Source organism: Lissotriton vulgaris, chromosome 5 (genome assembly GCF_964263255.1).
Source record: "Lissotriton vulgaris chromosome 5, aLisVul1.2, whole genome shotgun sequence".
NCBI lineage: Eukaryota > Metazoa > Chordata > Amphibia > Caudata > Salamandridae > Lissotriton > Lissotriton vulgaris.
This window is the reverse complement of record NC_141693.1, coordinates 1,285,027,661-1,285,050,573: the sequence shown is the minus strand read 5'-3', so window position 1 is coordinate 1,285,050,573 and position 22,913 is coordinate 1,285,027,661. Positions and strand designations below refer to the sequence as shown.

Genomic DNA, 22,913 nt, shown 5'->3' with positions numbered 1-22,913 from the left:
GGCCTTCCTGCCTTGGTTCTCCTCCTTGCCCTGTTGACTCTGCCAAGAGCCTTGGAGTCATCATCTGCATGGACATCTCTATCAAGCCTCACATTAACGCGGTGGTCTCCTCTAGCTTTTTCCATCTCCGAAAAATCAGCAAGATCTCCCGCTTCCTAACCACGGAGGCAGTCACCCTGGCACTTTTGGCCTTAGTAGTATCCAGGATTGATTACGCCAACTCTCTTTATGTCGACATCCCCGCGTATCAGCTAAATCGCCTACAGCTGGTACAAAATCAGGCTGCGCGGCTAATCTTCCATCAGCCTAGACACCATCATGTTCGCCTTCTGCTCAAAGCCCTTCATTGGCTCCCGGTGGCCAAGCGCTGCGAATTCAAATTAGGTTGCATTACCTTTAAAACACTGGCAGGCCAAGGTCCGGTGTTTCTTTCTTCCCTTCTTCACCACTATTCTCCGTCGCGTAATCTTCGCTCCTACCACCTGGCCTTGCTCACTACCCCCACCTTTAATCGTAAATGACATGGTGGCCTTAGATTCTTGTTCCTTGCCCCTTCCTGTTGGAATGCACTCCCCCTGGAGCTGAGATTAACCACTTCTTACTCTCGGTTCAGGTCACTGCTGAAAACTCTACAGTTCCGTAAAGCTTATGAATAACTACCTTTTCTGTTACTACACTGCTGAAATGTCCATTCTCCCTTTGCTCTCAGAGCAATGAAACCATTGGGTATAAGTGCGCTTTATAAGAATTTTTAACATAACATTTAACATAACATCTATCCACTGCCGGTTGAACATCCATTACCTTGCTTTGCTGTTTGGCCATAGAGGGATGTGGCTGCAAACTGAATGTGTATTCTGAGATGCAAGGTAAATAATAGGCCTGCATTGTCTGCACCAAACACCGAAAGAAGAAGACCAGACGACAAAACTGAATACTAGAATCAAAGGAAATGTCACCGTGGGGTAAGGAGGAGAGGCCTGTCGGAGTGACGAGCCAAACCACAACATAAATAGGCTGAGTCACCTGTGATGCTGGACAATAAACAGCCGAAAAACACCTCACAGCTTTATCTTCCCAATGATCTTTACTTTTCAGTTCGATGACTTTACCCACCCAAAAGTGCATGGTGCAAGCTTTTGGCTGAAGGGGGAAGTCTAGGAGCTAGGACAAGGCAACACAACAGCGCCAACGCGATCAAGTTTGGAAATCGGTGAACATGTTAGACGCTGAGAATAGGAGTAGGGAGCCAATGTTAATGTGAAAGAGTAGTGCAGCATTTTGCTGCTGTTGAAAAAAAAATAAGGTGTTTTAAAAGTTCATTTAGGTGAGCCGCGCAGCACAAATGAAAGGCCTACAGCCGCATTGTTAAAGCTGCAGAGCATTGTGGTGCATTGAAGAAAAAAATTATCTACATTTAAAGCGCGATGTTTCAGCACTTTCAATATGGCGAACAACACATAAACAAAGGCGCGCAGCTGCAAGGCGTACTGCGAAGATTAATGAAAAATAAAACAGGCACAGAAGAGCATGTCCTGCCTGCAATGGCATGCATGAGAAAGTCATTTAAGAAAATAGTGCTCACAGACTGTAAATAAAACATACCGAGTAACAATACACGTGAGAGGGCCAGTCTTCATTGGAAGTTACAAAGGGAGAAAAGGCAGTACTAAGGAGAGACTACTAAGCCTATTGACGAATCAAAATCAAACATTTGGAAAGGTCAGTAACATGAGCCAATCAAAAAGATGGACGAAAAATGGGCAGAGCTTCAAGTCTATACCTAAATATAGCATGTCTCTAAGAGCCAGTTACTCGCTGCCTCAGGAGATCTAAAAAAAAAATAAAGTTTAACAAATATTCTATCACACAGTGGTGTGTTAAAATGGCTGGCATTCTTTTTTGGTTTTCAACAGACAAACCTATACAGCTGGAGTTGCCTTTGAAGAACAAATAACATCATGCCCTGGACACATTTGGAGCTTTTTTCTGGCAGGTAGGGACTTATGAGCATTTTATATGCCTGTGACAAGCACAGAGTACAAGTTGCGCTTGGGAAAGAAAAATGCGAATGAGAATAATGTGAGAATAGCTACTCTAAATAGGGGTGACTCTCTGATACTGGTATTTCTGGCAGATAGGCAGCCATGAGGGAGTTTCACCAGTGGAGCGGGCTGAAGCTCTACCATCAGATACATTATAGTTCCCACACTGCTAAATAAACAAAGAGTTGGACAGACATACCAATGTTTGACAACTGTTTTGTTATGTCCAAATTCAACATTTGGTTGTTATTAATAAGCATGGGCGAATTTTGCGAATTCGCAATCCACGAATTTGCGGATTTGCAAATTCGCAATCCGCAAAATTCACAAATTTGCACGAATTTTTTTAATTTTGCGAGTTCGCGGGTGTTCGCGGGGCACTTTGGGTGTTCGCGGGTGTTAGCGAGGCGCTTTGCGTTTTCGCGGGTGGTTTTTTTTGCTGGTTAATCACTGCCACCCTCTCGTTTTTTATGCCCATTTGCCCTCTGTACCACTCGTTTCTGTGCCCTTCTGCCCTCTACCCCACTCATTTTTTGTCCCCTTCTGCCCTCTGTCCCACTTTTGTGCCCTTCTGCCCTCAGCCCCACTTAGAGTGGCGCCGGCAAGCTGCCAGTGCCATTCTTAAATAGCTGCAAATAGCTTCAACAGGAAGCACTAATAGATAAAGTAAAGCAGGTGCTGGAGTTGAAGGTCAAATTAAGTTACACAATCATTAATCACCCCAAGTTTGGGGTGAGTAATGATTGTGTAACTGAATTTGAGCAGCACCTGCTTTACTTTATCTATTAGAGCTTCCTGTTGAAGCTGAGTTTTGTAACTATTTTAGAATGGCTCTGGCAGCTTGCCGGCGCCATTCTAAAAGAGTTACAAAAGTCAGCTTGAACTTTTGACCCAATCCGTTCCGCTCGCGGATTTTGCGGGAAATTCTCGAATCTCGCGGATTGTGAATTTACCGAAAATCCGCAAAATCCGCGAGCGGAACGGATTTTCCGCCCATGCTTAGTTATTAAGTCTCAAGCCCAGTTCCAACTTAGATTCACTAATAGTAGCAAGTTTGTGTAGATCTAATGTTAATGGACGCATTTGAGTTTTTGAGAGATATTGCACTGTGGCTTTCTTGAGCGGTGTATACAGTGCACAAAAAGAGAGATAAAAGGTGTAAGTGTTTTAAGAAACAGCAGTTTGGATGTTTCAGACATAATACATACTTGAATGGAATATTTGTGTCAATGCCTTTAAACAAGTGGGAATTTTTCTAGATAGCATTCCATTCTTTTACATTTTAGCTTGTCTGTGTCGTTATAGAAGTAGATGGAGCACAGGTAAATCATTCTTGACAAAAAACGATAATGATGCCAGCCAAAAGTGCTAGAACACATTGCTGTGCAAATGAGCATACACTACACAGCTGCATTTTGTCCTTGTTGCCCCTCAACGCTGTGGTGCAATTTGAGTCAGCTATCCAAGATGCAGATAATGTAGCAACATCGTACTTACCCAGCTCCTCTCAGAACCAACACACTCCGCAGGACACAACACTGGACCCCATCTTCATGACAAGCAACAGCATCAAGTACAACTCCGTCACACGGTTCACATGGACCGACCACTCCATCATCCACTTCTAAATCAACACACCTCAAGCCAATGCCCCTACCAGGTTCAGCATTCTAACCTGCAGCCTTGATAAAATCACAAGAGCACACTGCCTCAATGCCCTCCACACAGATAAACCTAGCTTTAGAGGCAACCTTCAAAAGGGCATCAATAACTTCAACAACTGGGTCAAAAACTGCGCAGACTCCCTCGCATCCATCAAACTCAACAAGCATAGTAGATGAAACAAGCAGGCCAGCTGGTACACAGAAGATGTCTGAGATACCAAGCAACACTGTAAATAGCTAGAAAGGGAATGGAAACAGCCACAACACCACTGTCAGAACTACCAACAAGGCTGTACTCAGATGCTATCACCAGCAAATAAGAAACACCAAGAAAAAAGCACTAGTGGACTGCATGAAAGGAAGCTCCAACAGCTGCAAGGAGTTCCTCTCAATTGTCAAGGAGTACATCTCGCTCTCAGCCATTGTCCACATCATTGCTGCCTCCCAACAACTCTGCAACAATCTATCTAACTTCTTCCACAGCAATATTGCAAACATCTACAGCAACTTTGCACACCAACTCAACTCCTGAGAACTCATCACTAACTTACCCACCAACAACCAAGACAGCCACCTAACTGAATGGACAACCCTCACTTGAATCAACAAAGTACCAATCATGCGGATCAACAATTTCCCTATATTGCAACCATCCACCCTATACACTGATATGTTTACGGGAATATCCCATAACTCATATATATTGTTTTTTCAAGAATACAGCACCAGTATAAGTTAGCTTTCTATTTAGCACTACCTGGTGGAGTGGACTGCCTCCAATGTTGAGCTATGTCTCTTTTCCTATTGACAAGGTCCAGCCGCAACAGTGTCCTTCCCGCATTTGTGATACCTTCATCATCTACATATCTAATCCTACAATTCTGGGAGTTAATTCAATCAAGCTCCCCTTGAATTTCGTTTGGTTCTCCTAAAAGGTTGAATCACCCTGCAACTCCAAATTATGTGCAGGAACATCATTCATACGCCAGAGCCACTAGGGTTTATATATATACTTTGTAAGTATTTAAATTGAATCAGATGGATTCACGTAAATATGGCAGCCTTGGATGCCAGGTTCAGTTCACCAAAGTCATGCTGCCATTTCCTTTGCAGTTCAGGGAAAGTGGCAGGTGTGTTAGTAATTTGAGATTGGTATATGGCTGAAATAAGACTTTGCATTAGTAGCTGGGATGTAATTAAGTTAGCCTCTAGTGGGCTACAGTTGTGTTGATCTGTGATTGTTGTCAATTATGGTTCTAGTGCACAGCTGCAAATATTTAAAGAATTGAGACAGCTCTAAACCAAATCCCTTTTGCATATCTTTTAATGATTAAAAGTGTTAGACACAAGTATGTTCCCTAGAGCGATACTCCCAAGCGGTCCCATGGCCAGATTCCTTGCAAAGAACGTATCTGAAGGAGTTTATTGTCACAAGGGACCCTCCACTGAAAGTTTCTTGTCCCATTTGACTAATTTTGCCCCTAGATATAGTACCTAGGCGGGGTTCCCGCCCATCGCTCAAGTATATATGCATGATCATAAGCAGGTCATTCAACAACAAAATGGGAGCAGCTCTTTATAATGAGGCTGTATCAGCCATGGTAAGTTCACCATTGCTTGCTAATTTGCAGCATTTATTAAAAGTCACCCAAGAAGTACTACAAACCGAACAGAATGTTTTCAGGAAGTAAGAGTAGTGGCGGGCACATAGTATGGGCACTTCTGAAATTATTATTATTATTATTATTAATATGTTTCTTATATAGCGCCTGAATCGACCCCCGAAGGGGTATCTCTGCGCTTGCCTTGGGAACCCGTCCTGGCTTTTCCCTGTGAGATAGCCCCTACAGGGCATCCCCAAGGTGAAAGCCAGGCATCCCGCCGCGGGGGGCCGTTGTGGAGATTAAGCAAGCTTAATGCCCAGAGTTGCAGAGTGTGAACCCATGATTAGGTCAGGCACCGAAGCGAGAATTATCGAGTCCATGGACATTTTGAGCTCAAGACCCTGCCGCGTCGGGAATTGAACCCTGGTCCCGGGTCTGACCTCTGCTTCAGGGTCTGCCTGCTCTAACCAGTGAGCCACACTTCTCTTATATATGATCAGTGCCACCTATCCCATAAATGATAGTGGCAGAGCAGGCCAGTGCAGTGTGCAGAGTGTCTATTCATATATTGTCTAACTGGGGTGTAAAATAGGCTATCCTAGCCTGGGATTCCATGTCTACACTTTGAAAATCCAAATATCTAAAACCTGGTCTAGTGACAATCAGTGCCGCTTAGTTTACCAATGGCTCCATCTCGTTTATGCGACTGATGGGGAACAATCTTGTCTTGACTCAGAAACCCATGTATGGCCTTATTTCATCCAATATTTTCATAATCAAACAGCCAGATATCCCAGGTCTTCCAACATAAAGCAGGAGGTCATTGGTGTACAAATAACCACATGCTTGCTGTTTCCAGACCACCTGAAGCTGCTAATAAAAGGGGTCTTGTTTTATTAGATGTGCAGCAGGTTCTACTGCCAGTGCAAAAAGTAGTGGTGCCTTGGGACATTGTTGGCTTGCGTCCCTTTTTTGGTCAAATGATTCAGAGGGAATTCCTCATCATTTCACACTAGCTCATGGTGGTTTAAATAATAGTTTACAGTGAACTAGTGCACACATCAATAGTGAGTGCATCCCTGCGTTGGGCACACCTTTAGTTCTTCATAGAAGACTCCATGTAACACATTAATCGTTGCTTGAGTATGTTTATTTATCATAGTTCGTAACTTAATTCCATTCAATATTATTTTTTCATATTAAATGTGTTAATCAGACAATCCATATTTCTGATGCATTGATCATGGACTATTTAACCACTCCGATGCATTTCGGGCTTTTTAGCCCTTTGTCAAGGAGTTCTAGAAACGCAAATAAACAAAATCGCCCATCATTTCAAAATTCACAAGTGTAATAATCACAATATATACATTGAGTTCACATGCTAAAACAAGGATGCATTCCTGTGTTGTTGTCTAGTTGGTGATATGTGCGCAAGTATGATAAAAAGTGATGTGCCCGGTACCATTGTGTAGTGAGTCATGCATCGCGATAAATGGTAAACATGCTTACATTTGCCAGCTTGAGTCAGTTCGCCAGCTGAAACAAAAGGATAGGGAACCAAAGTTAATAACAGGTAGCCTCTCACGCTTAGGCTAAGTGATAACGTAACTGCGGGCCAAACGCCGACTTACATGTAGTTTACCGTGGGTTTAGCTGCAAGCGGGTAACAGAAACGGGTTTAAAACGCGTAGCTTGGTTCCTTCCCTGGAGTTCAATGACGCTAGCCGGGCGGTGAGTTTAAAAACACTAACCCGGAAGGACGCTGGCTGGTTATCGTGTGAGTAATGATAATAAAAAAACGGACTGCTGGAGCAGAGAAGCAGTACGGCGGCCATATTAACTGAGTGTGTACCGTGTGACTGTGTAATCAAAAGATACAAAGCATCCACAAAATATGTAACTATATCATAATTCAATTCATAAATAACAGATAATATTAAAATTATCGGCAGCAGAAAAGCTTCATTCATTAGATCTCCACCAGACTGGTGGTCTACAGAAAACAACTGAATTCAGTCCAGTCATTGAGCCCAAAGGGCTTCATAGCCGGAAGGCGATATATCCAGGCAATCTCTCGTTGAAGTAGCGTTTTCGTTTTATTATTGTCTTTGCCCTCTTTTTTCTCGATGATTTCTAATACCAAGAATTTGAGTTGGGCAATACTATGTCTATATTCTAAGAAATGCATTGCAATGTTCGATTTCTCATTTTTGGTACGAATGTTCTATTTATGTTCATTCAATCGTATTTTGATTTTTCTTTCGGTTTTCCCAATGTAGATTTTGCCACATGGGCATTTTAGGAGATAAATTATGTTAGATGAATCACAAGTAGCGTTGACATTCAGTTTGATGTTGTGTCCCTTCATGGGGTGGTTGATAGTGTTACCTTTCATTACATTATTGCAACTTTTGCAGTTTAAACATGGTTGAGTTCCTTAAGATTCTATCTGACTTCTGGGTTTTTGGGAAAGGATTTCTTTAAGGTTGTTATTCCTAGAGTAGGCAAATATCGGTGGATTTTTAAATATGTCATTAAACTCAGGTTTTGATGTTAATATCCGCCAGTGTTTCAAAATAATCTTTTTGTAGGCCACACTTTGTGAGGAATATTTAGATACAAGTACCATCCTTGTCTCTTCCGGATTGCTGGTTCTGGTTAGTGCTTTTTCTCTGGTTATTTTAGATACTCGGTTTTCAGACTCTTTTATAGTTTCATGTGGGTATCCTCTTTCAAGGAATCTGGAGCCCATCTCTTTTATCCGTTTTTCACATGTTTCAGGATTTGATGTTATGCGTTTGGCGCGTAGCATCTGAGAAAAAGGTAAGTGACGTTTAAGTGAGCCCTGGTGAAAACTGGAAAAGTGTAATGTGTTGTTGCGGTCTGTTTCTTTCCGAAACAGATCAGTTTCGAATCCAGAGTCAGTTTTTGAAATCAGCACGTCTAAAAATGTAATGGTGTCCTTGCTCATCTGCCATGTGAGCTGAATTCTGTTGTCTTTAGAATTTAAGTCCGTTAGCACTTGTTCCAGGTTCTTTCTCGTGTCCTTCCAGATGAAGAAGAGATCGTCAATATATCTGACGAATAGTTTCAAATTCTTGTTCCAATTGGGATTCTCAAAAACGTTAGTGACTTCAAATTCTTGCATTTATCGCGATGCATGACTCACTACACAATGGTACCGGGCACATCACTTTTTATCATACATGCGCACATATCACCAACTAGACAACAACACAGGAATGCAGCCTTGTTTTAGCATGTGAACTCTATGTATATATTGTGATTATTACACATGTGAATTTTGAAATGATGGGCAATTTTGTTTATTAGCGTTTCTAGAACTCCTTGACAAAGGGCTAAAAAGCCCGAAATGCATCGGAGTGGTTAAATAGTCCATGATCAATGCATCAGAAATATGGATTGTCTGATTAACACATTTAATATGAAAAAATAATATTGAATGGAATTAAGTTACGAACTATGATAAATAAACATACTCAAGCAACGATTAATGTGTTACATGGAGTCTTCTATGAAGAACTAAAGGTGTACCCAACGCAGGGATGCACTCACTATTGATGTGTGCACTAGTTCACTGTATTTCATAAACGTATATGGACAGATATGTTACTTGCAGGAGCACCCAACCGTTTTAAACTACAAGCGACATTATATCACCATCCAGAAAAAGTCATTCAATTACGCGGTGCACTGAGCCTACCCATTCTTGATTAAATAATAGTTTAACATAAGACAGAAAATATGGGCCAGCACTAAAATATTCTAACAGAAAGAATAGGAATTATTATGAAAAGCTATTACAGGCCTGCTCTAAATCTATGAGCAATATGGACAAGTGAATCTTATATAGTCTTCTAGTGTTACATGTAGTTGTATGGTGTGGTAACACACTGCTTTGATCAATATGAACCAAATCAGTAATCACAGCAATTAATTGCATTACTAGTATTTTGGGCAGTAGATTAGGTTCACTATCAATTAAGGATATTGGCCTGTACGAGGTACAACTATGGGCTTGTTTTTCAGGTTTTGCAATGGCAGTGTTGATTCAAGGTCCAACTTGAACTGCCCATTGACATGGGAATCTCAGTATAGATCAAGTAGTTTTTTGGCTAATATGTCCAATTGGTACTTAAAAATGTCCACTGAGAGTCTGTTCAGGCCTTGAGATTTAACTGTCTATAGTTGGCAAACGGGCTCTGTAATCTCCTCAGTGATGACTGCTTCGTCCAGTGTGATTCGCTGGTCGAGTGAGAGTCGTGGGCATGAGTGTGAGTGCTTGTGTAGGTTGCCAGATAGTGAAAAGTGAAAGTCTGCATAGAGTAGCGTGCAGTTTTATGTAAAGGCATCGGCTGTGTCTCTCAGGCTGGCATGAGGCGCACCATTTTTGCCTCAATATATGTGATATGTGTGTTCGTTTCTGCCTTCTGACCCAGGCAATGAAGTAGTTTATTGGTTATGCACCTGTGTTTATGTAAGAGGCCCTAGCAGGCTTTCCAATGTTTTCTTGTTTTGTCTAATTATACCTGTTGAAATTCAATGTTTAGTTTTTATGAGTATGTGCAGGTTTGTTTCTGATGCGTCATGTCTGTAGTTTTGTACAGCTGCCTTTATTGCCTGTTTGAGACCAACATATCTCTTTTGCTGTTCCCTATTTTGAAATGTTGTTTTGCATTTGATTCTGCTTTTAAGCACTGCTTTGTAGGCTTCTTATAGGACTTCTGATGAGTTCACTGATCCTGTGTTCAACTGGAAATATTGCAAAAATTCTTCCCTAAGGGATTCTGGAAGTCCTCTCTAGTTAGCCACAATGCAATCAGCTTTCACGATGGGCAAGGCCTTGGCTTTTTATATTGTATGTGGATCTCTGCTGGCAGATAATATGAAACTTCAAATGCATGAATGCTTTTATCAGTTATTTGTCAAAAATAAATAGATGGAGCAAAAAAAGTAGTTGATGCCGGAAAATGATCTATGTGATCGGGAGAAAAAAAGTGTATCGCCCTTGCTGAACGTTAGTAGTGGTGCCAGATGTCTCTTAGCCGATTCTGTGCTGCGAAGTACAAAAGTGCGTATTGCGATGTGTAACCTCCAGCAAAGATCCTGTTTGGTCCAGTTCAACATTCATGAGGCCATTAAAGTGAGACCCAGAAGTGTGGCAAGTATGATTGTGCTAATCATGACTGGGGAACTATATAGTGAACCTGCACTACAACATATCTCTCTAACTTATCAGTCTTAAACAGAACATTCGTTAACACTAGTGTTGCTAACTAGGCTTGCCACCTCTCTGGAAGCTTTATGGAAGCCGGCCTGGTAAGCTTTAGAGAACCCATACCAGTGAAGACATTTGCGATCAATACCCATTAGGTGAGTTTCTTGGAGTAGCAAAATTCGGCTCCATATTGTTTAGGTTCCTTGAGCTTTGCCCCCTTTTAATTTTATTTAGGAGACCATTAGCGTTCCATTGGAAGCATTTTATTCAATGGCAGCTCCTCCGCTAAGGCAGAGAAGCGTTGCCCCACTGCTTTTCAGCAGTTTAAGGAAAGAAAATGATAGTAACTCAATGTTATTATCATTTTATTTTTTTCTGTTGCAGGCATGGCAGCTTTGCAAGGCAGGGTGAGGCGGGGCTGCATTGCTGACAGAGCAGGGGAGGAGTGGTTTTCCACCCCCTAGGTGTGCATGAATGTTTTGCCGGCCCTGGGATGGCCACACTTTCATGCACACTTAGCATGTTCTCTACCCATGCTGCATTACAGCCTGGGTGCAGAACATGCCCAGGCCCCTCAGGGGAGCCTGGGTGCTTCCTGTTCCGGGCGGAGGGGCGAGAAGGAGAGACGCTACGAAGAGGACTCAGTGAGGAGGTAAGTTTAATTTCCCTTTTTATTTACCCCCTCCTCGCCTCACCACCCCCTGATCCGTTCCAGCTGACACTGCTGTTGAAATGGGTTGGTGAGAAGGGTCTGTGTTTCCTGTGCATGGTCAATGGTGTGGCATGCTGGAATAAGATGGCTGTGGCTCACTGGTTAGAGGCGGCAGACCCGAGAGCAGAGAACGGCCCGGGACCAGGGTTCGATTCCCGGCGCGGCAGGTTTCTGGACCAGGGTCAGCGGACTCGATAATTCTCTCGCCTCGGTGCCCACTCTGATCAGCGATCACACTCGGCAACTCTGGGCATTAGCTTGCCTCATCTTCACTAACGGCCCCACCAGACCGCCGGGGATGCCTGGTCTCACCCTGGAGATACCCATTAAGGGACCATCTCTCAGGGAAGCCAGGAAGGGTTTCGCAGCGGTCGAAGCGCCTTGGGACCCTCCGGGTAAGTAGTGCGCTATATAAATGCCTATACATACATACATACATACATACAGTTGTTTTATAGCTAAAGGTTGGTTTTCCATTCATAATTTTAGATGGTTCGAATGTATTTATGTTTTTGCTGTCATTACTTTATTGACTGTTATGACTGTTGGGTCCATCTATGTACATTTGCGTTTATTGCAGCTGCTACTAATTGGATATGGATGTTTATTTCTAGTTATGTAGTTTGTTAAATCTTCATATAGAATGATTTCCTTTTTCTGTTCCTGAACTCTATGTGAAGGAAGGGGATCGATATGCTGGTCCAGATAGATGTGTGTTCCTATTTGGTGAATTTGTCTTACTGCCAGCGGGCCTGGACATGGTTTACCTGTATTTACATAGGAGCCAGCGAGATGGCTCACTAATTGGAAAGCTCTGCGTTTACCACCGATCACAGGCATAAAATATGAGGAGTCCAACTTAGCATTCTGTCCTTCTGTGATTGCTAAATTTATACTATCATGTTGGGTGATTGGAATAGCAGAAAGACAAAGGTGCAACTTCAAACACTATAAAAAAGGTGTTGTTAATATTCTTTTTTTGTGAAATTTGTAATTCTTTTCGTATGTTTGCTAGTTCTGTTGTTAAGCAACAAAGTGTGACTATACAAGTTTTATGGTCAATTAGTGTGGAGAGTTATTTTATTATGCCTGCTTGTTCCGGCCTTGGCTACCTCTCCGGTGTCTGAAGACCGCTGCGTGCCGAATGCCCCGTCCTTTATCCTAATATGATGTTATGTGGCCCACTTCGGACCTGAGGAATTACCTCCCATGTTCCTGGTGTGTGTACCACAGAATCCTTCTGACTTCTGCATAATCTGAACAAAAAGGACCCGCCGCTGATCACTGAGAGCCCGGCTCCCCCCAATCTTTAGGGGATTTGTCCCCAGTACAGGCCTGTCATTCCGACACAGGCCGCTGCTCAGGTACCCCAGGGGCCCCATTCTGCTGTTCATCTCCGCCTGCTCACCTCCACCTCTTCACCCTGAAGAAGGTGTGACCCATCCTGGGTCGGTCACCGAAACGCGCAGCGGTGCGGCTGTCCCTGACGTGTACATCTCCATCTTTTACCGTCTATGACATACACATCCTTGAGATCAACCTATATCTTCAAGTGCATTCTTCAAGCATTGGTCATTTAACACCTATGTCCGTTCTGTGATTGCAGCACATTAAGCGAATCATTGTAAAGCTTTGAATATTGAAATGCATATTTAATACCATCCATCCCTTAGAAGTTTCTAGATGGAGTCAGTGGATGGCCATTGAACTATTTATTGCATGAATGAGTTTGCATGAATTTGAAACAAATAACTGAATAAATGAATGAGGGACTCACACTTAGGCAACTTTCTCAGATCTGTCTCATATACGGGTTCCCAATAATACAACTGATTTGCATGGTACTCTCTACATAATTAATAAACTTATTCGAGCCATTTACAGGTCTCTCAGAAAAAGCATTTTATCTGTTTTAAACACGTGGTTTCGCACCACAGTACTAGAATTGAGGGTCACATTTATCGATGAACAACCTAAGTGAGATTTTTCACACCGCGCAGGGCCACTTTGCATGGCTTGATAAATCTGGAGTAACACAAGGCAGCGCTAATCACTGCCTTGCCTTACTCAGCCCCAGGGAGGCGTTCTATGGATTGAGTGTGGGCGTGCCCATGCATCCATCTATGGATTTTGGCGCATTCCCTGATTTACCAATGCGGGTAAAGCTGGGAATGCATCACAGTGCATTGCCTTCTCAAGGGATGCGCAACGAGGAGAAATATCTTTAAATATAATATAAAAATCAAATCTTTAACAACATCGCTGCTGATGGTATTCCCCTCCTTTGCTGCTTTCCGTGCTTTACCATTGTTCATGACGAGCTCAGCTCATCATCAGCACAGCTCAACCGTGCCTCATGACGAGCTCAGCTCGTCATGAGCATCGAAGGGGCTAAAGTCAAGGTTACACATATCAGTCCTCCTGATCACAGCCAAGAACAGACAGAAACAACTGTTTGAGGCAATCAAACAGGCCAATACCCCTCCCATCAAGCCATCAGAAGCCCTATACATTAGCAATGTGGAGTTCCTCGAATAAAAAGTCAAATACTTAAACATACCACTCTCTGTCATTCTCAAGAACATATCCAAGGAGAACTAACCTTGCAAGGGACTGCAGCTGTGGTCCTCTTTCTCCCTAATCTCAGAGTCAGAGCTACTACTTACTATTCATGGTTAAACTCTCAAACTACCTATGAAATTCCTTCCTAGGCACTATCAGCAAAACCCTATCCAAACAAATCCTCCACATATGGTCTACCCTGATCTACTCCTCCCTTGAACAAGGCACATTCTCAGACCATACTAAAATGGGGCAAATCACTCTGATCCTAATTGGATCCTGACGACCTTAACAACCACCAACCAGTCTCTACTCTGCCTGTCCTAAGGAGGGTAATTGAAAGCTGCATAGCAGCCCAAATATTGTCTCACATCCAGGTAACCAACCTCTTAGATCCTTTTCAATCTGGCTTCCATCAGGGCCACAGCACAGAGTCCAAAATTCCTCAGATTGTGGACAACACCCTCTGCATTTCAGACACTGGCAACTCCTATCTTCTTGTGCTCTTTGACCACTCTGCTGCATTCGACACAATTAACTACCAGACTTTATTAAACACTCTTAAGCAGAAAATGTGTCTTGAAGGTGTAGTCCTACACCGGTTCTCTTCTTACCTTACAAATCAATCTCAGGTAGTAAAAATTGGGAAAGTGAATTCAAAGTCAGTTAGCCTAAAACAAGGATTACCACAATGTTTGATTATTTCTCCAACCCTCTTCAGCCTCTATATGGAACCCCCTTGTATGATCCTCAGGATCTTTTAATTATATTTTAATCTATACACTGACAACACCCAAACATACCAGGAAGGTTCTTCCTCTGAAGACCTCACTCTCTCAAACATGCTGATAAGAATTCAATTTTGGATGACAAACAATTTCCTCAAACTAAACTCAATAAAACAGAATTTTTACTTATCTTCTTTAGGAAACTCAACCCATTGCTTCAAGACTGAATGTCACTCCTGCCGGACTTAAAAGGCCATCAATCAGAATGCCAAATCTCGGAGTTTCACCCTAGACAGACATCTCAACCTCCATAATCATATATCATCCATGGGCAAGAGTGCTAGATTCCAACTAAGTATACTTTGAGGAATCAGGCACCTGATCCCGGAACAGGACCTAAAATCAGTTGTCCAGGCACTTGTTCTCTCCAGTCTAAGCCACTGAATTGCTCTCCCTTTAAGGCATCCCCAAAATCCACCCAGGACCGCTCAGAGAAGTTCTACATGTGGCAGCACGCTTCATATCAGATCACAATAAATTTGATCACAGCACTCCTATTTTACATTCCCTGTAGTGGCTGTAGAGACACGAGCCCAAAGCACTTCACTCCCCTTCACCCTCATGCCTAATTGAGAAACTGAAAATTTCAAGAGCTAATCAGGAATGTGTTCAGTCCCTCTTCTTCGAACCCCTCACCTTCAAGAAGGAGCACTACATGTCCCAATTCTTCGCTTGAAGTGCCAAAAGCATCTGAAACTCCCTCCCCCAGAGCCTCTACATGTTCTCATTTCACATTACCTTCAAAAGGGACCTCAAAGCTCTTTTTTTTAAGACACTTGGGTTAACTACCCTTGTTTTACCCCTGTTTGAATGTCACCTTCAGATGCCCCACAGTCTTTAACTGCACTGTTTATTGATGAATCTTACACAATAGAATGTCTGCCACATTGGTTGATATTAAGTGTTCTTTACTATAGGTTTGTGTTAATGGTATGTGCATTTCCTCGTGCGTTGAATCTATTTTAAAGCACTCTAATGCCCCTGAGCCTAATCTGTGCTATATAAAACCACAAATAAATAAATACATTGCTAAAGGGATTTTACATCAGGATCATCTATATCAAGGTTATGACCACCCAAAATGTTCACGAAAGGCAACATGATGCCATAAGCAGCTGGTTACAAAATATTTACTTCTACAAACAGTGAATGGTGATCACATATCTGAGTGCAGTCAATGGAGTGCATGAGACTCCAATACCACCCCTCCCCCAACCCCCACTTTGCCATGCCCAGAGCACACGTGGGTGAAATCTCCCCTACAAATCCTCCAGCATTCTTACCTTCCTGGATGTTGGTGTACTTCCTCCTGAGCTGGTAGTCTCCTTCTCAAAAACACTTCGCTTGCTGGCCACACCCTCTGGAATTGGGAAGAATTCTTTCGTCCGTGTTGGAGACTTGACTGATTCAGATTTCTGGAAGGAGAGCAGACATGGTCAAGTTAATACCCGTTGGCACCACCCTAAAAAGAGCCATGCCCATCACACTTGTCCAAATCCTCCAAGATCCCGAAATAAAAGTAGACAACTCTAAAGGCTCCCTAACGTAAAATATAACATGGTAGTATTCACTCATTAAAGGGGATTGTAGCTGAACCATTGGTTTTTAAGTGCTAATCTCCCCTATCCTACCAGATGAATGCAATACTCTGTTCAAGCCAAGGTGTATTTCATACTGCATTATAAAACTACTTTAGTGTTTGAGGCAATCCATTTTGTTTTTTAAAAACAAATGTCCCTGAAGTAAAGGGAGTTGTCTCCCTATGCGTCTGTGACATTTTTGCTATTTTGCCGCATGAGGCCACTGCTACTGAAACGAAAATATAAAACAAATACATTATTGGTACTGATTATTTAGTCTAGCGCGGCAATGATAAATATATAAAGAACATGGCTTGTCAGAATCCTATCAAGTTGCTTGAATGTAATGGAAAACATGAGCGAAACCCGGATTGGACACAAAAGAGGTGCAGGTCATTCAGTGCCCTGGAACTGGGGGCTCCCCTGAAGAAAGGCATTGGGATAGAGGTATCTAAGGGCACAGTTGAGTCTTTGCTGCAGAAAACTCCGCAGCCCCCATATTTCAATCTGGTAATCTGAATATTTACAGCAGGTACCCCATTCTACCACATTGTAAAAGAATGAGTCCATTTATCAACCCACCTTCTTTGTCGTCGTGAATGGATAAGAGAGGAGAACACTGTGGCAAGATTATCCCCAAATCAAGAACCATTAAATATCCATCCTCTGGAACGGTCAGAGACAGTGTAGCGGCAACACAAAAGCATTTCAGAGTGTGTTTTAAATCCTTGGAGGGGTTCAAGAATTAAAATTAGCCATGGGTGCACTTTATTTAAAAAAGGATCGCCAAATGGAGTACACATGAACTCACCAAAGAATCACTATAACTTAGTGGCTCTCGATGTCATTCATGATATTTTCACAAGAGGCCAGGGTAGTAGGCAATACATCAGAGTGCTTTTAAGTCAATAGAGATGGGATGTAGGGAATGAGAGACTCCATTTAGGCACTAATTTAGAGTTTGGCGGAAAGGGTACTCCATTGCATCAGCGACGGATTACCCTGTACGCCAAACTGAAGCTCCGCCTGCCCCATTTAGAGTTGGGCAGAACTTCAGTACATCAGAGATGGAGATGGATGCGTTGTGGAGAATGTGTGCCTCTGCCTCAGGTCATATTTAGAAACGAAATTGGTGTCTTTATTATTTTTTCATCAAAAGGACCTGGGGGCTAATATGCCCGTGGCATTGTCTTTGTGTTCTTACACTTAATGCAGCATATATATTGCCAGACACTCCTTTACCTATGATGTGCATGCTGGTTATATCTGTATCAAGGGTGAAAAAGGCCACGGTGTTCAGGTTGCTCATCTAAGTGGGCGAATCACATTCTTCAGTGTGCAAGTCCAGGTGAAGGAGTCTTGTTCCTGACCAAATGGGAGCCATGACCTACAGTCTTTGTTCATTAGTCTTACTACCTTCGTGGTAGTGTCAATTTTATGGGGGCTAAATCTGTTTTACCCCTTTGTGGTTTTCTCTGTGCCAATTGCTTCTCTCAAAAGTTGAAAAAAGCTACCGTTGCTTATCATCCCTTTGGGGGCTGTTGCCTTTACAGGTGTAAGCCTTGCTAGTACATACATTTTCCTTAGATGGAAAGGTAATTTCATATTCTCTGTCTGCGATGAGTTCTCATGATTGGGAATTTTAACACTTCAGTAATACAACAAGCTTGCATTAGGGCTTAGGACTTTCACAACCTTTAATGGGTGGGAGTCTTGAAGATGTTTTCCTCAGAGAAGTTTTTATGTTCTGTTTGATTAAATAAGTTGTTCCATTGTTCAGTACTCTGAATAATGTTTGGTAAGATGTTAGGTTTCAGAGAGGAAGTTGAGCATACTGTACTTTGCTGCACTAGTGTTACTGAGTAGCAGGAGTGCATCTAAGACCAGTCAAAGCAGTTTTCTATTTATGAGACCTTGAGCTGCTACTGCCTATGGTAAATTACCCTTGGTCCTGGAATTCGTTGTCGGGCAGGTACATCATTTTTTTACAGCATTGTTACTTTTCTCTGTTTAATTTATTCTGTTCACTGTATCATTCTTTGTCTTACAAAAATTGATTGCTAGGTTGCAGTAAATGTCATTCGTTTGTGTTGGATTGCATGAGTAAAAGCACTGGGCTGGCAATTAAAGAACTGCTATCTGTTGCTCTTTAAGAGTGTATTTTAAAATGTACTATACCGATGAGCATCTATTTTGTGTGTCTGATCATCTATTTCTGTGGTGCAAAATGCGGCAGCTCGGGTGGTATTGAGCCTCCATAAAAGAGCCTCTGCAAAAAAAGCCTTGGAGGACTTACACTGGCTGCCGGTAGAAAAAAAGAGTACAATTCAAGTCAATGTGTTACTGCCATAAAATTCTTGCAAAAAAAGGGCCACGATACCTGCACCCTCTAATAACACATTACATCCCTGGCCGCAATCTGCAATCAGAAGGTAGGGCGTTGGTAAAGGTCCCAGAATATGGACCACAAGAATGGGGGCAAGGTCTTTTAGATACCTTTTGGCAAAATCTTGGAACAAGCTCCCGAAACTCTAAGCATGGACAGAGTGAAACTACATTAGGAAAAAACTAAAAACATGCCTCTTCTCCTCTGCATGCGAATTTTAACAAAGGCAGCAGCAATACGCCCGTATATAATCCAGGGACCTGCCTACCACCGTTCTCCTACTAGCTAGTCTACTTAGCGCGAGGACACGCCGGTTGGCGTAACCAGGCGCTTTAGAAACGCATAAATATTAATGTAGAATGATGACATTTGTTTTTGCTGAGAGCTATTTATTGTAATTCCTTTGAGACTGACAGAGAGCTCCACACACCAACACTGGGCAGATGCAGCAGATCTTCCCACGAGGTGCTCACTTGTTTTGAGGGAATAATCTTTGCTTTGTGTACCAGAGAACATTGATAAAAAAAAACTGACAAGTACCTCAACTTACAGTACGTGTATTTTAGTTGTTTTTTTCTATTAGTGGAAGATAGTCTATATTCATATTCCTCTTTTTTAAAACCTATCTCTCTATTGAAAAATATCAAACCAGTTGATTGGTCTATTTTTGCTATCAAAATGCGTCCTGTCTTTTAGTTGTAATATCTTTCTCTCTGTGTTGCTTTTTCTTTTTTCAGCTGTTGGTGCTTATTGATTGAGGTTCTTTTTATGAATATTTTACAAGTCAATTAATACTCTTTCGAGGTTTCAATAGATGCACTTGGTCATGATCCACCTGAATTGAATTATGGTCTCTATACATGCCAGCGCCCATGGACGTCATATGAAGGCTTATTTAGACATTTTATGGTGGGGAGGAGACTCCACTCTAGTTATTTGCTTTTAAGCTAATTTCTTTCCATATGTTTTAAAAGTGATGTTTTGTCTCCCCTGAGTTAGGTATATTAAGCCTCTTGCAAGATGTCAATGTCACGGATTCACTGGCAAAGACTATGGACAATTATTGCTAAGCCAAATGTGTGGTTCCATGTTTTAAAGACAGCAGTCCTGATTTAACTTAGAGTAAACCTTACAGCATAGTAGTAAAATGCATTTAATAAAGCGGATGTTTGAAGGGAAATTGAACTAATATATACCATGTGCATCACTCTTATTGTGGGCAATTTGATCAGCATTCCTAGGTTTTCTTCACATCAACACGTGGCTTGTGGTACAGTTGTGGCTGTTCGTAAATCACTTTAAAATGAATACTTTACTTTGCTGTGCTCAATTGCAATGGAATCTAAGATATGCACACATTTGTTTTGATTATTTTACTTGTTTATAAACAATAAATAGAAAAAGAAAATAGGAGGATATTTCCTGCGGCTGTTATCTGTTCGATTCTCGAATTCGGAGGCTTTTGGGCCTGGTTCTACTAGTGCTACGTGTACTACTTACCCTTCGGGTGTTAGGCACTACTAATGCGTTAGAAAACACTTGTCCAAGAATATCCCCTGATTTGGTAGAAGAGCCTTTCGTGCACATGATGTTTGAAGACAGCTGACAAATACTTGTTGCTGCTCTTTTTCATGAGATAAGTATATCTCCTTGGTCCTTGGTGTTAGAGGCATAGCTTGGATCCTCTCGGCTCATCCTCCTTCAGAGCCCTGAATCACCTCTGGATCATTACTTGGAAACTCATAGGTTTATTTCATAACCATTTTGGTGTTAGGGTTGCTTCCTCCCTATAGCGGGCCCAACATCTCTTCTTAAGTCTTCTGTATTAAGGCAGGTAAGCTGTGTTTTAGGCATACTATATTGATGTTCGGAAGCCTAACATACGGAGTGGATTGGTTAGGAACAATGTTATACCTCTGGAACCTTTTCATTCATGTCCATGTACCAGTGTTTTGCACCCTTTGGGGATGTACACATGGACTGCTCCACGCTACAGCTTATTTTGGACCAGCTGCAAAAAATTGCTTCCTCAGCCCTGGCCTCACTGTCCTTCCTTTGAGGCTGCATGTTGATGGAAACTGGTTATTTTTCTGAGCAAATATAATGGTTTTGGTTCAGGTACAAGTTTCTTCTCTTTGGTCTCAATGCCTCATGTCTCATAGCTACTTCTCCATTGTGTTGGTTTTTTTTATTGTATTTGACTTACCTAAGGCTATGTGTTCTTTCTGTTACAATGTTTAGTTTTATGGCTGTTCATGGTACCTCTCTCATTGTACCTCCCACGTTTATAGAGGTTACTTATGCTGAAGGATACAGGTTACCGCCTAGATGCTTATGATTTTGAGATATTTCAGTCTAAACTTCTTTGAGTGCCCGAGCTGTGGATGCCCCTCTGCCTTGATTACAAGTTTGATTTGTATGTAGTATCCAATAGAGATTTAATATTATGCACTTATTCGATGGCATGCTTTTTGTTATGCTTTGGCAAAGTCTGCCTTTTGTTTCCAATAATTCCATGCTCCCTTCATATAGGTGTCCCTTGCTATCAGTTCAATTGATTTGTGATTCAGAGGTTGGCACCAACTAGTTCAAGTTCAAGTTCGGAGATTTGTATAGCGCACTACTCACCCATAGGGTCTCAAGGCGCTTGAGGGAGGGGGGGGGGGGAGCTTTACTTGTCGAATATCCAAGTTTTTAGTTGTTTTCTGAAGGCGAGGTGGTTCTGTGTAAGGCGGAGGTGGGTGGGGAGAGAATTCCAGGTTTTGGCCGCTAGGTAGGAGAAGGATCTTCCCCCCATGGTGGATTTATTGATGCGCGGAATAGCGGCGAGGGCTTGGTTGGATGATCGTAGTTGGCGGGGGGGGGGAGTAGAAGGACAGTCGCGTGTTGAGGCAATCGGGTCCTTGGTCGTAGAGGGCTTTGTGTGCATGGGTGAGGAGGCGGAACGTTATTCTCTATTTGACGGGGAGCCAATGGAGGTCTTTGAGGTGGTCGGAAATATGAGCTTGCCGAGGAATGTCCAATATGAGTCTGGCTGAGGCGTTTTGGATTCGTTGGAGTTTTTTCTGTAGATTGGCTGTGGTTCCGGCGTAAAGTGTGTTTCCATTATCCAGTCGGCTGGTGACCAGTGCGTGGGACACTGTCTTTCTTGTTTCGGTGGGGATCCAACAGAAGATTTTTTTGAGCATGCGGAGGATATTGAAGCAAGATGATGAGACTGCGTTGGCTTGTCTGGACATCGAGAGGGAGGAGTCCAGGATGAAGCCAAGGTTACGTGCATGATCTGTAGGTCTGGGTGCGGTTCCTAGGGCTGGTGGCCACCAAGAGTCGTCCCAGGCAGAGGGGGAAGATCCTAAGATGAGGACTTCCGTTTTGCCCGAGTTCAGTTTTAGGCGGCTGTTCTTCATCCACTCGGCTATGTCTTTCATCCCTTCCTGTAGGTTGGTTTTGGCGGTGTTTGGGTCTTTGGTGAGGGATAGGATCAGCTGAGTGTCATCTGTGTAGGAGATAATGTTGAGGTTGTGTTGGCGTGCTATGGATGCGAGGGGACTCATGTATACGTTGAAGAGGGTGGGACTGAGTGATGATCCTTGTGGTACGCCGCAGATGACTTCGGTGGCCTCTGATCTGAAAGGGGGGAGGCGGACTCTCTGGGTTCTTCCGGCGAGGAACGAGATGATCCAGTCTAAAGTTTTCCCTTGTATTCCGATGTTGCTGAGGCGTTGTATGAGGGTGCTGTGATAGACTGTGTCGAAGGCTGCGGAGAGGTCGAGTAGAATGAGGGCAACTGTTTCTCCGTTGTCCAGTAGTGTTAAATGTCGTCTGTTGCTGCGATTAGGGCAGTTTCGGTACTGTGATTGGCTCGGAAGCCAGACTGTGAGGGGTTGAGGGATTTGTTGGATTCGAGGAAGGCGGCGAGTTGACTGTTGACGGCTTTCTCAATGACTTTGGCAGGGAATGGGAGGAGCGAGATGGGGTGGTAGTTCTTAAGTTCAGCGGGATCTGCAGTGGGTTTCTTCAGAAGGGCGCTGAGTTCGGCATGTTTCCAGCTTTCCGGGAAGGTAGCGGAGTTGAAGGAACAGTTGATGACATCGCGGAGATGGGGTGCGATGATGGAGTCTGCTTTGTTGAAAATGTGGTGGGGGCATGGGTCGGTTGGCGATCCTGAGTGGATTGAGTTCATAAGGCGGATGGTGTCTAATTGAGTGGACTACTTTCCTGAGCATAGTAGCCTGGACATATGTTAGGCAGTGTCACTCCTTTGGGTTGGAAGACTGCACCTTTTATAACCCTACAGGTGCTGATTTGGACCTTCTGCTAGTTTGCTGCT

At 42.8% G+C, this 22,913-nt stretch overlaps 1 protein-coding gene across 1 annotated transcript in view; it reads right to left on the bottom strand.

Annotated features, from left to right (window-relative positions):
* LAD1 (ladinin 1) overlaps positions 1-22,913 on the bottom strand; it is a 276,482-nt gene that overhangs the window by 14,886 nt on the left and 238,683 nt on the right. Inside the window, exon 9 of the mRNA XM_086923155.1 lies at positions 15,901-16,032. Coding sequence (XP_086779281.1) covers positions 15,901-16,032 — 132 coding nt within the window. The remainder of the gene's footprint in view (positions 1-15,900; positions 16,033-22,913) is intronic.